Source organism: Solea senegalensis, unplaced genomic scaffold (genome assembly GCF_019176455.1).
Source record: "Solea senegalensis isolate Sse05_10M unplaced genomic scaffold, IFAPA_SoseM_1 scf7180000012646, whole genome shotgun sequence".
NCBI lineage: Eukaryota > Metazoa > Chordata > Actinopteri > Pleuronectiformes > Soleidae > Solea > Solea senegalensis.
Window position 1 is genome coordinate 328060 of NW_025320662.1, and position 16432 is coordinate 344491.

Here is a 16432-nt window from a genome sequence, read left to right on the forward strand (position 1 = left end):
GAGTCCAGGAGGAGTCTGATGATGATCTCTGAAAAACATCTTTTAACTTTCATAACATGTGTAATAAATACAAACACACTCATAATAATAATAATAATAATTATAATACTAATAAAAATAATGTTTGAAAAATAAAGTCTTGTTTGTCTCTGGACGAGACCTCGAGCTAAAACTGTGCTAATGCTAACCTTTGACAGCACCTTCATTTGGACATTTGGACAGCAGCTATCAGAGACCTGGGACGGGTATCAACCAAGAACTGGCGAGTAGAGCTGGTGGAAATATGCAATATGTGTCAGTTATTTACAGTTAACTGCATGTTGAAGTACTCTATTAACAATTTAAAATGAAAAAAAACCAATAAAAATAAAAAGAGAAGCTAATGAGATGCTTTCAAGAAACCTTGCAAATGCAATAACTTCTGCAAACATACGTGACGTCTGCTAACTACATGCTTGTTGCTGCTGCCACCTTGTGGTAATATAATTGCAGCACAAATTAGTTAGCTACTGGAGTAAAAAGATTTATAAAAATGAATAAAACATTTGTTTTTGTATCTTCAAGATTTTATGAATAATCAGGTTTTTTTTTATATAATTAAGCTAATAATCAAATAGTCCATAAATGATACCCATCCCTATCTGAGACCTTTAAATATGACACGTATTCAACCAGTCTGTGATTAAATAGCCACTGTCCAAACTTGTAAAATAAGAGCAAAGGTTGCGAACTGTATAGATGTCATTATTGAGCTAATTCACATAAAATGGTAGAATTTAAAAGAAAGCAAAAATAAGAAGTTATTCATAAAAATGGAGACATAAAATAGATCTGGATTTGTGTGCCACCAGGGTATTTTCCATGTCATTCATATATATAAACACAACTGCATTTTTTTACTTTGAATAATGGACAAACATCATGAGTCGCTCACAGGAAAGAGAAATCATAAAAAAACATAATGTTGATTCCAATGTATGAGGATACAAATTCTTCCGTTTTATGCTATCAAGTATGCAAATGATAATTATTCTATATATATTTGAACATATATATTCTGTACAGAAACAACTTGGTTTCAGTTGATGTTTGTGTGTTTTATTTAAAATCAGACGTAGAGTTTGTGAAATTCCAATCATGTGACAAAAATCAGAGCTATGTTTTGATTTGTTTTAGTTAGATTTGGTTACACAGCAGTTTTTGGCTCTCACCATCTCACACTCTCATGTTTCCATATATGACTATTACATAGTTATTATATCTGTTCTGTTTTCTCTGTGACATTTACAAATTATTGTGCATCAATTTTTCAGTTTCTGCAGCTTGAGCGCTTGATTTGTTCATCACTCGTGTAAAAAAAGTGTCTTTCTGTTCAATAAAATTTCTGTTTCACGGACGAGCAGAGAAGCTTCTACTGCACCAGCGAAATATAATTAGAGAATTAGAGCCGAATACTCGGATATTACCTGACAAATATTACATACTTGCAAAGTATGGTGTGAAAAATGTCTCGGTTGAGGCGTTAAAAAACATGTGATTATCAAAATCTACCTCCAGGCTTAAGCTTTGGCACTATAGACAAATGAAATAAAAAAACATAAAGAAAAAATAAAGACAGATTCTTCATGAGAGAAGATGATGTGGTGTTTTTTTTAGGAAGCTAACGGTGGTTAATGTGTGAATATATAATGTAAGAGAAATACAATGAGGCAACAAGGACATCAAGTGGAAACTGTACAAACTGCGAGTGTGGATCAGGATTAGGATTAGGATCAGGATCAGGATCCCCCTTGACACAGGCTGCTAACGGTGCGGCAGTGGTCCAAACAGGAAGAGTGAATTGTTTTGTTTTTTTTTTGTCCGTAATGGTGAAAACATCGTCCCAGTCCCCAAATGTGTCCTGCAGTGTGACTACATACAGAGTGTCATTCACTGTGGGGTCAGGGGTCAAGTTTCAGGAGATGAAGGAAGGAAAGAAAGGAAGGAAGCAGAGTATGGAGGAGTGTGGAGGATCAGTTGGAGGTGTCGGAGTGAACGCTGCCAGGTCCTTCTGTAGGTGAAGTCACTGATGAGGGTGTCGGAGCGTCCTGCCAGCCGCCATTAGCCTGGGACAAAGGAAGCATATTAGCACGTTAGCATGTTAGAGTTTTTCTTTTACATTCATGACTCAAAGACAGCTACTGTAGTTCAAAGACAGCTACTGTAGTTCAAAGACAGCTACTGTGGGTCAAAGACAGCTACTGTTGTTCAAAGACAGCTACTGTAGTTCAAAGACAGTTACTGTAGTTCAAAGACAGCTACTGTAGTTCAAAGACACAGTTACTGTAGTTCAAGACAGCTACTGTAGTTCAAAGACAGCTACTGTAGTTCAAAGACTACTGCAAGTACTGTAAGTAGCTACTGTAGTTCATACTGCACAACAGCAGCTACTGTAGTTCAAAGACAACTACTGTGATTCAAAGAAAGCTACTGTAGTTCAAAGACAGCTACTGTAGATAAAGACAGCTACTGTAGGTCAAAGACAGCTACTATAGTTCAAAGACAGCTACTGTAGGTCAAAGAAAGCAAGGGACAGCAAGTAGACGTCCTCAGGGCAATGTAGTGTAGAAACACAGCAAGGAATGCTGGGATATTTGAGTTATTGAGGACACACACACACACAGCCTCGAGCTAATCAGCGTCCTGGATTGGAGCAAAGGCTTAAATAACAGCTAATAAATGAGAATAACAATCACATCAAATAAATATAATCTCGTCTCCAACCAAGCAGAAATAAATTGTTACCAATATCTCATCACACATCAAACTCTGCAAACACTTGAGGCTATTTTACTGTGATGCTCTATGAAAACATGGTAAAGGGACACGAGGAAAAACTGAGTTTAGTCACTTCACAAAAGGCTCACCTCATAAAATCTATGCCATTTTAAGTCTGTGATATCTTAACAATGTATTCTTACTGTTATCTTACAGTTATCTTATGTTAGACAGACCTTTCCCACACCAAAGTCCATAGAGAAAATCAGTGATTTTAACATCACAGCACATAGGAGTTGTTGATCCACTGCTGCCTTTATTAAGACTGACCTCAGTGATACAAGGTGACGACACGAGGCAGCAGTACACCAGCAGCTCCTGTGTGCTGTGATGTTAAAATCACTGATTTTCTCTATGGACTTTGGTGTTGGAGAGTGAGCGGTTTACAAACTTTAGTCAGACTGATAGTAAGATTAAGTGTAAAAAACATATGTGGATGAAATCAGTTTTCCCTTGCGAATCTTGTACATAATACCCCTTCCTGAACGGTTCCTTTAATGAAGAAAATATACACGAGACAAGAAACATTTCAAAATATTCAGCTTTTTCAGCAATTTTTCGTCATTGAAAATAAACAGAGGCCTCATTTGCCTTTGATCTCTATGAGGTAAAACCAAAAAAATACCAAAGGCAACAGCATAAATATTAAGCAATCACATTGCATTTTTTACTGGATATTGATAAGGTGACAATGATAATGACAAAGAACAATCTGTGGGCATTAGCAACAGAAAACGGTGCAAAATAATAAAAAAGAATGGTAAACAATATCGTAGATGTAGAACAAAAATTCTGTGCGACTTTTCCTCCACACCACCTGGTTTACAGACTAATGGGATTATTACTAATCCAGATACTAAGTTGTTTTGTATATTATAAGATGTTTTGTTGATTTATTATGATGACAAGTCATGTCATCATAATATTCAAATATAAACACAGACCATTTACATCTGGTATTAGTATCCTAACATGGAAGCAGCTCCAACAGATGGCTAACAGGCTAGCTCAGACAGCATTTTCCACATCAAATTAGCTAGCATTAACACGTTAGTGCGAGACACTAAGCAACAGTTAAGTAGCTGTGAAGGGAAAATAGTCACTTTAAATCTAAAATCTTAAAGGGGAAATATTATGCAAAATCAACTTTTTAACCATTTCAATACTTATATTTGGGACTCTGGAGGCCCTACCAGTCGCCAAAGTGTGGAAAAAGAATACTCGATGTTGAATTCCCTGCGCTTATGACGGCAGCATGCGCATTTCACCGTGAATGTTACCGCCCCACCAGTAAGTTTACTTCGAGAGCTCCACCTTAGCTCCACCTTGTCCCTGCGAGAGTGCAGACGAGGGAGGAAGAGCGGTATTATGTCAACGCGGAGGGACAAGTGTGCTGTTGGTGGCTGCACAGTGGAGCACAGTGTTTTACACAAACTTCCAGCCCCAGAGGATTTTATATATATAGCTAATGTGCCGGATAAAGTCAGCAAACGTGTGTTTGTGTGTTCGCACCACTTTGCATCAGACTGCGGCCAGCGGTCGCCGTATTTAGTCAGCGAATGTATTTCACCAGCGTACAAACACACACATTTTCTAATTAAAAATATTTGTTCAGTACGTTCTCCATGACCAGAGCACAGACAGTCTGATACAGTCTCATTTGCATATAAAGGGACCATGCACAAAACAGAGCGTTCTGAAAGGGGCGGGTTTAGCAGGGTTATTGAACTGCTATGATGCTTCATCCTTATGGTATTTTGACCAAAGCATGTCACTGACATGTTCATTAGGACACCAGGGAACTATTTTAATGGGAGAAATAGGGTATAATATGTCCCCTTTAAGAGAATAAACAATGCTAGTTAGCTCATAGCCACACCACACCACTTTTTATTTATACCATTCTAGTAAAATATCAACATTATTCAACAGTGACACAGAGGTTTGGTCATGACATCACTGAAGAATTTATGATTCCGTCTCCTTGGAGACGAGATTTTCCTCGTGGTCTCCTTTAAATCCTTTGATCTATGACAGATAAAAAGGACTAAATGGCTTGAAAAGTGTTATGCATTTTAAATCAGAGCATTTCAGTGGTTTAAGTAGCCAAAGAAGTAGCACACTTTTCATTCAAGCTGCAGTATTGGCAAAAGGAAAGTCCACACACATCCACAACAATGGACATCAACGGTGAAGGTCGGCTAGCTTGTCCTGCTCTGACTGAAGAGCAGGTGGTGAAGAAGGCAAACGCCATCATTGAGGAGTATCTGCTCACCAACGACATGCAGGAGACACTGCAGTGTGTGGCAGAGCTCAACAGTGCTTCGCTGCTGTATGTGTTTGTGCGATGTGCTGTGGAGTTGACGCTGGAGCGCAAGACGACGGCTCGAGAGCAAATAGGCCTATTGCTCTACCAACTTATTCAAGCGGGGACTTTGCCAACACAGCAGTACTACAAAGGGTTAGAGGAGATCCTGGAGGCTGCAGAAGACATTGCCATAGATATACCTCGCATCTGGTTGTACCTGGCTGAGCTTATTACCCCCATGCTACAAAAGGGAGGCATCCTGATGGGACATCTCTTCAGGGAGACATTGAAAACTCTCTTGCCTCTGGGGAAGGCTGATGTGCTGCGGGCAGAGATCTTTAATTTACTCTGCAAAGAAACGACCCCTGAGAAGGTCAGCAAGATGTGGACAGACTCTGGGCTGAACTGTAATGACTTCTTGCCCAATGACAAAGATGTCCGCAAGTTTGTTACAGAGCAGAAAATGAATTTTCAGGATGTTGTTCCAGCTGAGCTACCTGCTGAGGCTGCAGATGAGACTGAGGACAACCAGGATGCACAAGCTGACAATCCCAAAGACATACCTGAGCCGACAAAGCAGAAAAACCAGAAAGAAGAACAACACAACCCACTAAAAGATAGGAAGCTCTACCACAGGGAGTTCCTCACAACCCCCCAGGTGATCTGCACCAATATGATCAAACCACATGACCCGAAAATCAGTGCAGTCCTGGACAAGGAGAACAAGACTTCCCTGCCACCCAATGATGAAGCACCACTGATGAACGTTACCAAGGATTTTACTTCCTCATATTTGAATTTTGGGAGCAGATCAGCAGCTGGACCACGTTGCTTCCAGCACGGTCAGAGTATGGAGCTCAGGAAAATCAGCAATAGCATCCAACTGCACAAAGCTGAGAATGCATGGAGGCCAGTGATGAAGAAGTTCAATCACAGCCACAGAGGCAGGGATTTGAAAGAAGGTGACCATGAAAAGGCCAAGACCCAGGAGCTGTTCAGGTGTGTGCGCTGTATCCTCAACAAGTTGACCCCTCAGAAGTTCCAGAAGCTGATTGAAAAGATGAGAGAGCTGATGATTGACACACAGGAGAGGTTGAAGGGAGCCATTGACCTCATCTTTGAAAAAGCAATCTCAGAACCTCACTTCTCTGTGACCTACGCCAAAATGTGCCACTGCCTTATGGAACTGAAAGTCCCCTCTTCTAAGACATCAGGGGTTAATGCAGACTTCCATAAACTGTTGATTAACCACTGTCAGAAAGAGTTTGAGAAGGACAAACGTGATGATGAGATCTTGAAAAAGAAGCAAAGGGTGTTGGAAGCTTGCAAAAATGAAGACAAACATCAGCACTTGAAGGAGGAGCTGGAAGAGGCCAGAGACAAGGCTCGTCGCCGCTCACTGGGAAATGTGAAGTTTATAGGCGAGCTCTTCAGATTGAAGATGCTGAAAGAGCCCATCATGCACAAGTGTATAAAGATACTACTAAAGAAACACGATGAAGAGTCTCTGGAGTGTCTGTGTAAGCTGCTCTCAACCATCGGGAAAGATCTGGACCATTTAAAGGCCAAGTCTCACATAGATAAGTATTTTAACCAGATTGGCAAGATCATCAAAGAAAGGAAGACCTCATCCAGAATCCGCTTCAAGCTGCTTGATCTCATGGACCTCCGGAAGAGTAACTGGGTGCCTCGAAGAGGAGACCAGGGTCCTAAAACAATCGACCAAATCCACCAGGAGGCAGAGATGGAGGAGCACAGGGAGCAGATCAAAGTCCAGCAGCAGCTCATATTCAAGAAAGAGGAAGGTGGAGGCAGAATTTGTCGAGACATGTGGTTCCGAGGCCCTCGCAGAGCAGGAAATGACCGAGCCACACAGTCACGAGATGGTAGACGGAACACAAAGCTCATCTCTGAGGACAGACCTATTGACACCAACCGACTTATGAAGATCACGAAGCTTATTGCTCTGGACTTTAACAGTCACCTGTTACTTCCAGGAGGCAAACACATGCAGGACGTCTGGACCAAAGGCTGCAGTGGAGGAACTGGAATTAATCCAGGAAGTAAAGATCATTCCTCGGTAAGACAGCGGTCTGAGTCCATGTCTTCAACAGACTCTTGCTGTGGAGTTCCACAGAGGTCAAACTCCAGTGGTGAATGTGGTGGAAACAGGGATAAAAGCAACCACAAGAGGGAGCCATTCAACCGATCTCATCACAGTGAAGGACAGGAAGACCATGACGACAGAGAGACACAGACGCAAGGAGGGAGGAACCAGGTCTCACCTGAGCCTGGACACCATGTTGTTCCCCAGCAACAGAGACAGAGGAGGGGCAGGTGGAGAAAACAGAGATAAACGAAAACTCTTAGAAAAACTTCACAAATCCTTCGTCTTCTTTGACTGACTTGACAGATGATTTATCTTTATGAAACCTTATTTTGATTGAATGGGGAAAACATCTATCACCAAATGTGACCAATGACATAAGTAGTTTTCATTTTTTGTGTGTTCTGTATTTTCAAGAAAGAGTTTTAAACACAAACTTAGCAAACAAATAAAATATAATATTTTTTTCTTCAATTTCTGGTGAAGTTTGTTATTTCAATGCACTGCAGTTATTTTTTAGTAAATAAAAAAATCACTGTAAAAATAAGAGATGACTAATATTATAGATAGATAGAAAGACCTTATTGTCTGTCCCAATTAGTGACAGGCAACAATATATACTGTATGTATATATATATATATGTGTATATATAGCCAGACTTCAAAGATCATTTATATAAGTAACATTAAAGGCATAAGAAAAACGAAAACTAAACTAAATTGTAAATACTGCTATGCTCATATGTTTTTTTTTAAATTCAGATAATTTGTTTTCTTTGAAATCTTTTATTTTGGGCTGCAATTTAAGATTACCATAATTGTTAATTAATCTGCTGTTAATTTCTTGATTAATCATTAATTGTTTATCTTATCTTTATCTTATCCCGCAAATATCATGAACAAAACAAACCCCCACTTGCATAAAGTGAAGAGGTAAAAATGTCATACTTGCAAACCCGAGCAACAGATATCCTGCTCTTACATTATGCATTGCTTCTTTATCGGGTATAAAAGTGAATAATACAGCAGACTGTGGCAGTGTAAGATGTGCTAGAGCAAGCAGGCATCCAAGAAGAACTGCATATGAGGTCAAAAGACTGCCAAAGAACAGGCCTGAATACATTAGCGTCCTCTCAGGGTTAGCTCTGCTGGCTGTGGGACTCACTCGCAACAGCCAGGAAGCCTGATTTGAATCCACATACATGTTTTTTTTTTTATAAGGGAAACATTTCATCTGATTATCATATGGGCACTGAGGCACGACGACGACAACGGAGGAGCCGAGCCGCGGCTGCGACCGTCCTCGTTCCTCTTGGCGCGGCTCGCTGTCAGGGCCATTAGTGTGGCGGGAACGTGATCTGAGCAATGCGCTCGGATTGCTGTCCCGAGTCCACACTCTGCTCTCCTTGTGTCTGTCTTATCGATTTTCCCCTTTACGACACGGCTTGTCGCTGTGAATTTCACTACTGTTTGCAGCCGCCAGCTAGCCAGCCACCCCCCATTCCCATCCCCCGCTTCTCTTCTGCACCTGAACTCTACAGCAAAATAAAACAGAACACAAGAGGAACACGCCCTTACAGCACATGAGAGGCTGCTTCCAGCAGTGTGAGGTTTGTATTTTTAGCAGAGTTGTCTCCTCAGAAACTTGAGCCCTCCCTGATTTTATTTTGACCAGTCCTTCTACAAAGACTGCTCAGTCTCATGATAGTCTGGATTGACGTCTTCCATTTCAGAGACAAGCTCCTCCAGCTCTTTGTGGTCTCATGCCGGAATCAGACCACATGATATTTTTGCCATGTCAGATGGTCAATCACAGTGACACGGTGGATTTCATAGGTCATCTGGTGGGTGGTGCAAGGAGTTGTCACTCATGGGTCCCGTAAGAAAAATACATTGCGGGTCCATTCCTGGGTGTCATGAAGAGGACAGTATGGACTGTCTGTCCCTCATGTTACGTCAGATCTGAGCGTTCTCTTACTGACCAATGTCCAGATGCGTGTTATAAGAGACCAGAGATCAGACAAGGCAGAAAAATTGTAAAAATTTGAATATGCTCGACTTCACGTTGGGGTGTCACGCATCATCCAAGACACCAAATCTCTGTTCTTCAATAAAGTCACTATACACGTCAGTTTATTGTTCCCAACGTTCATAATTTGGTCATGACCAAATCGCTTGAAAAAGCCTGGGTCAGTGATCCAAACTTTATACATGGGGACGCCCTTTTTTTTTTCTCAAACTATCTCATTTGTCAAATCACAGTAAAAACCATGATCAGAGAAAATTTGTGCACAATGTAGACACTGATTGACAGCTTTATCTGTCATTTGGAATAGGCGAATTAATCAAACATCAATGAGTGCATGTTATTTAAACATGTGCACAGAAATTTTAAATAAAAGGTTGGAGAAATTCTGCCAATTTGTTTGGGGACCCAAGAAAAGGTCCTACGACCCATCTGTGGGTCCCGCCCCGGTGTTTGGAAAACCAGTGAAGTAATTTTCTTTGGTCAAATGTTTAGTGTAGAGGATATTGTGAGGCATTGATGCAGAACAATTGAAATATTAATGATTTACAGAGATCAGATCAGACTGACCACTGCAGGACGGTAACTTGTGACCACAGGGCTGTTAATCACGGGTCAGGTGGTCAGACAGGGCTTTGAGGTGTCACCTGTTTCCACAGTTCCACCACGAATGACCGCACGTGGCTGCAGGTGCCACCAGACATGATTATATATGACAGACTCAGACGGTGCGGTCAGCTCCTGCACGTCTGTGGAGCCGGCGCCGGACGGGGCACCGCCCACGGCACACGCCGCACACAACCAATCAACAAGGTGACCAGCACGAGCCGAGACAGGCCCCACTAAGTGGCATCCTGAGCCCCGTGGCTTTGAAATAATTGGTGATGAGAGGGAGGAAATCCTTACGTTGATGCCCTGCGGACTGTACATCTGGTTGGCTGTGAGTGCTTCACTGTATCCGCCTGTCTGACTGATAACGTGGCGAAGGGTATCCACCTGAAACATGCAGCAAACAACAAACAACGCAAGGTCAGAGTCAACGGCAGAGAAAAGAGACGAGGATGCCAGGACAAAAGAACAAAACTACATCCAGAGGAGACAACAGTTAAATATGATATTTAGCTCAATAAAGGAGCTCTTCACTGTGTGGGCATGCAAACATTCAGAGGTTTGACGGGTGTTCGTGGGGAGTTTTTGTCATCAAGGTTTTTAGTGAAGAAGATTCTGTGATGAATTATGATGAATGAATTTATTTGAATATACTTGGAGAAAAGAGGCAGGACAAACATCAGGACAAACATGAACACAACCTGATGCTACACTGCAAAAAAAGTGCTTTTCAGAAAGCAAAATAAGCATAATTTCTGGGAAATTATTCTTTTTTTTTTATATATATAAATGTCAATCAATGTAAGAATATTTTTGCAGTTTGCCTCGTATTCTCAGTATTGTTATGATTTTGGCTGTGTTTTTGTCTTTTTATTACTATGCTTATGTAGCATTCTGTTATTATTCCGTCTCTCTTCTTTTAAGTGCTGCTAACGTCGCGTCGCGAAAATGACAAAGAAAGGACAAAGAATTTTGAAGACGACCCTTAATTTAAATATAAACATAATATTTATTGGAATCACGAAAAAACTCAAACTCTCTGTGTGGAATAATCTGCTCTCAGCTCCATCAATGTTTCTGTTTGACAAAGAATTAACTATAGTTTTCTCTTGGAGACAAAATTGAAAATCGCTCAGTTTGTACAATAACATGTTCTCCAACGGCTCTATGTTAATAATAAATAATGTTTAATAACACTTGAGACTCTCTCAAAACGCCCCTAAACATATGAGGCCCAAACACACTAATGTTTATTTTTACAGTAGCAGTAATGTAGCACAACATTTAAATAAACAGACAATTTTGAATGTCAAATATTTTTTCCCCATTACAACACATGATCATAAATAAACATAATATTAAAATGAATTTAAACCCCCCCCCGATATATTAATAAAAACAAACAAACAAAAACATCATACTGTATAACATTAATATACAGATAACAAAGTGATATTATTTGTTTTGCTTCTGATAACAAAGTTCACAAGTGAATATTTACATCCAGGAAGAATAATGTTTACAAACCAACGTATAATTAAAACATATTTTATGATAGGCGTTTAGTACTCTTTATAATGAATAGATTTGTGTTCACCTGAGCGAGTTTGAAGATTTCAGCGCCAAAAAATACAAACCATTTATGCTAACAAGGCTAGCGTTAGCTGAGTTAGCAAAAGCAAAAATAAATGAACTTAGGGAGCAAACATGTGAGATGAAGCTGAAATTGAGAAAACATCGTTGTACATGCAGTGTTAACAAAACTAAAAACAAACAAACAGAAAAACGTTCAACAAACACCAAAGAATAACGCTCTCTACTGCTACTGCTAGCCTTGTAGTTACACCATCTTCCTGAATTAACTTTGCTAATATGTTTGCAGCCATTTTGTTTGACTAGTTAGTAAGCCAATGCTCATGCTAATTGGGTGACGTTAGGTCATTAATGGCCTAATTTAAAAGTTAATTTAGTGTAATTTTAGCCAAATGTATTCAGATGTTGTTAACCACAGTCTTATCTCATCACTGTGCTATTAATGCATTAGCATTAGCGTTAGTGTCCTAAATGGTTAGTTAATTGTACAACATTCACATTCATGCTGTCATTTGCAGCAGGTTTTTCATTTCTCACATTATATAATGAAGTTATACTGGAAAACAGAGTTCAGCCTGATTTATACTCCAACGATAAAAGTTCTGTCGTTCAACATTGTGAAAAAATAAAACAGGCTTCATTTCTCAGGAATTGTTAGTATTTTTTGTGTCACAAAAAATGTAGTCCAAATTTGTCTTAATAAGATATCACAGTTTACTTTAATTAGCTTTTAATAAGCTAAAACATGGTTTGTGTTAAATACAGAAGTAAAATTCACTCTCACAGATTGTAGTGTGTAAATATAAAAATATTCTAAGGTATACATTCTTAAATTCAGCTTACTCAATTAAAGGGTTATATCATTTCTTATATGACAGAATTTAAGTACAACTTTCTTAAATGGTGGCCAATTTTTCTCCAGTTTTTCCTCGTTTTAATGAACATTACCGTCTGAAAGTGGCTGCAGATTTACAGGCGAGTTTTAAGAATTTGAGCCATTGGCAGATTATTTTACTCAACACAAGAAAATACAGTGTGAGAATATTTAATTTATTTCTAGTAGAGCTGTTTTTGTAATAAATAAATAAGGATAATAAGGATTCAGTCATCTTCATGTTAACAACACACTACATTATAGTGACCGCAATATAAGAAAGTTAAACATACAGTATATATACCGTTGAAACCAGAAGTTTACATACGCTATGCTCTCACTTTTTTCTAACATGAAATCAGACTACTAATCAGATTACCAAAATAGAAATAATTTTGGTAATCCTAATGGACCTAAAACAGGAAAAGTGTTTGTCTGATTTCATGTCAGACAGTGAGAAAAAAAGCATATGTGTCTTTTTATATAGCGTATGTAAACTTCTGGTTTCAACTGTACGACATGAATAAAAAGTGTTGAGTCGTAACTTGGAGCAACAATGTGTTATACACATCATACGGTTTCATTTTTAATCATAGAGATGTTGCTACTGTTTGTGTGAACAAAAGAAACCATTATTATTGGTTTTCACTAACAATGACAACGTCACAGTCAGCAGCGTGAAATACACTATTTGTGTTGCTCTAATTGTTGGGCTACAGAGTTCAAATCGGTTTTACTGTTCGACAGCAGACATTTTGAGCTCATGTAAATTTGAAGTGAACAGAGCTGTTTATGTCAGCAATGACACCTGTGATTCTGTTATGACGCTTTTCCATTAAACAGTTCTAACACCACTCGACTTTACTCTTTAATCTGGTGTTTTTCTCTTCTCCATCAGTGATAGCACCTGGTACCAGCTGTTTTTTTAGTTCCTGCTCTGACAAGGTTCAGCTGAGCCGATCCTAAAATGTGGCATCAACAAACTGCCGGCCACTGATTGGTCAGAGTGTCGAATCAAGAATCAAAGCCAACAAATACCAACAATTAAAAAGGCTTAAAAATCGTACTTATGGTTTCAAAATCTTACATATAGTTTCAAAATCTACATATAGTTCCAAATTCTACTTAAAGTTCCAAAATCTACTAATTCCAAATCCCACTGATTGGTCAGAAAGTGTCGTCATGAGTGCGACATCCAACACAAGAATCAAAGCCAACAATGTCCAGTCAAAAAGACTTAAAAATCCTGAAAACATGAGTTCATCTCCAACATTTAGCAAAGGAAACGTCTAAAACGTCAATATTTAACAGAGGAGTCTGGTGTATGTAGAGACGTTGTGTAGAAAACTGATTCGAGTCGAGTTAGAACCTGAACTGTATGATGGAAAAGAGCCGTGAATAAACGTGGTGGGCTAACATCTGCTGCTAATGCAGCCCCCCGGGCCCTACCTGTGACTGAACGTTGGCTCCCACCTGAGCCCCCTGGTACGAGTCCCCATTGAGAGACTGAACGCTCATGAACAAGTCCCCAGAGTTTGACATGTTAAAAGAGCCACCAGAACCTGAAAGGAGAGAGAGGGAGCAGTCGAATCACAGAGAGACAGAGAGCGAGTGGGAGAAGCTGAGTCAGCAGCATGCGGTTAGCTAGCAGCTAGCAGCGGCTACAGCCACAGCTCAGAGGAAGAGACGGAAAAAAACCTGATGTTTAAATGTCAAGTTTAAGTTTATATCAGTGACACAAACAGGCAAGTTAATTCTATATCAGTGAAGAAGTTATTCATGGATTCATCGAAAACCAGGAAGTGGAAGCAAAGTAGTGGGAAAAATGTCTTAGCATAGAGTTAGCTTGTTGGGAGGCTACTAGCCTAGCTCATTTGGATTTATTTACTAACAGGATCAAAGGTAAACCAATCATAGTTTTATTTTGCACAAATCAGTCAAACTACAGACATTTTTTCAAACTACTGCTTTAAAAGATGAGTCTGGTTATTATTTTATCAACAACTTTCAGGATCAAATGTGTGTTTTATTTTGATTATTATTATTTTAGATGTTAAAGCAGATATGATCAAAACAAACAATATTCATAGTGATTTTACATTATTCACACATTTATGTTTACATTTATTTAGAATTATTATTTTGATTAATTGTTCACTGGATTCTAAACTTTACTAATAAAACTAAATATGACTGAATGATTGGTTAATTGATATTTCTAAGAAATGAATGTCTAAAAACTGTATTTAACATACAGTCACTTCTGTAATGTGTTATCTTATTTATTGCATATTTTGCCTTCCACATTCTGCTCTTATTTGGTGGGATCAATAAAAAATAGGGCCGCAACTAATGATTATTTTCATAATCTGATGATTACTTGATTAATTCATCCAAAAAATTTGAGAAAATGTTAAAATATGTTGATCAGTGTTTGTCAAACCTGGAAAATACTAAAATGATTCAGTTTTAATGATTTCTATGTTTGAAGTCTCTTTAACTGCTCCATACAGTTACAGTATACGCTGGTGAAAAATAACTGGTTTAATTGATTATCAAAATAGTTAATAAACCATTCTTTGATTAATCATTGTAGCCCTAAATAAAAGTTTGTCTTACCTGAACTTATTTTGTTATTCTTTTGTTTTTTTAAACAATAATAAATGTCTAATGAAGCATCGGAAAATTCATCATCAACATAAAATATCACCAGACTCATCTTTTAATTGTGAGTGCAGTAAAAACATGATTCACACACAGTTAAACAGTCAAACATGGAATATTAATTGGATTAAAGTGAGATGAAGACTGAGAGGATGAGAGGATGAGAGTTGGGGCTCAGGTCGACTAAACTCTGACACACGTCTGCTCTGGAAGTTTCCTTCAGGCTTTGTTAGGTTAACGGTCCATCACGCGGTGACATTTGTTTCTGTTTTTTTTTGTTATTGCTAATTCTGTCATTCCCTTAAGATAAAATCACCGGCACCAGCATTCAAAGAAGCTCTAACTGATGACCACAGGCACATGTCTGATAGCTGAGCAGAGCCAGGTACTTCCTGTCTCACCTGCAGAGTTTGGAGTGGAGGGTGAATTTGCCTGGCTTCCATGTGAGGATGCATTAGCCGCATTGACGGCAGTTCTCGCAGCGTACATGTTGGCTTCTTCTTGGAACTTACCAATGTTTTTCTTGTATCTGATTCTCTTATTCCCAAACCAGTTGGAAACCTGAGCAGAACCAAACAAAGAGAACGTAGTTTAATGCACATGAAATCCACACAGACGGAAAACTCATAGAGGAGATCAAAGGTCACGTGACTTGAAAACTTGAGCCTAGCTTCACTGATGTTGGTAAAAGACTTGACTTGACTTAAACTTGAGTAAAATGTCTGGAAATGAAGACTTTTTGTTTTACACAATATTTATTGTATTAAATATTGAAGAGTTAACGTTACGATTTGTTTTGGGTATCTGCCAACTGAGCACATTTCAGAGTAATCTAACGCCATTTCATGTCTTTGTTGGTCAAGATTTGGTTATAATAAGTGCTCAAAATGGTAAAAGAGGACAGAAATATGGAAATAACCGTTCCACAGTGAGGACAAACGTCCAACACTGGTTAAGATATGAGAGTACAAGACATTTTAATTAAAGAAAAATGGACTTCACTACTGGTGAAATGGCAAATTCCAAATTATTTTGGAGGAGCTTGTAATTGTGTCTGCAGCCGTGGGAAAGTTCTCCTCTTTATCCACATGTTAATGGTGTTTTCATGACTTGAATCCTGCAGTTTTCCGTTCAGTCAGTGATTATGTTCTAACTAAATATCAGTGAATGTTTTTACATATTGTAGATTTTGTAGAAACAAACAGTGGAAATGATTATTCTGGGCCACACTAATGAACCGCACAGATCATCTAAACTATCAGATACTGATGACCCACTGCAGCCCCACAGTTAACCAACATAAGTTTACTTTCAAATGCTTTTCATTGGTTAAATGTTGACCTAATGTCTCTATGTTTGAAGTTTTATTTACGTTCATTATTATTCATTTTAATAAACAATTCAGCTGCATGTGACCATGAATCAACCCTTACA

At 38.8% G+C, this 16432-nt stretch overlaps 1 protein-coding gene across 3 annotated transcripts in view; it reads right to left on the reverse strand.

Moving 5' to 3' along the window:
• Positions 1-921: 921 nt before the first annotated feature.
• Positions 922-16432, reverse strand: part of pbx1b (pre-B-cell leukemia homeobox 1b) — a 66761-nt gene continuing 51250 nt past the window's right edge. The window contains exons 6-9 of one of the 3 annotated variants that reach the window (XM_044014904.1): positions 15511-15559; positions 13784-13896; positions 10165-10254; positions 922-2105 (exon numbers count right to left, since the gene is read on the reverse strand). In XM_044014904.1, coding sequence (XP_043870839.1) covers positions 2013-2105; positions 10165-10254; positions 13784-13896; positions 15511-15559 — 345 coding nt within the window. In that variant the 3' untranslated portion in view covers positions 922-2012. Of the gene's footprint in view, positions 2106-10164; positions 10255-13783; positions 13897-15399; positions 15560-16432 lie in introns of all 3 variants that reach the window. The other 2 variants (XM_044014903.1, XM_044014905.1) reach the window with 2 other exon arrangements.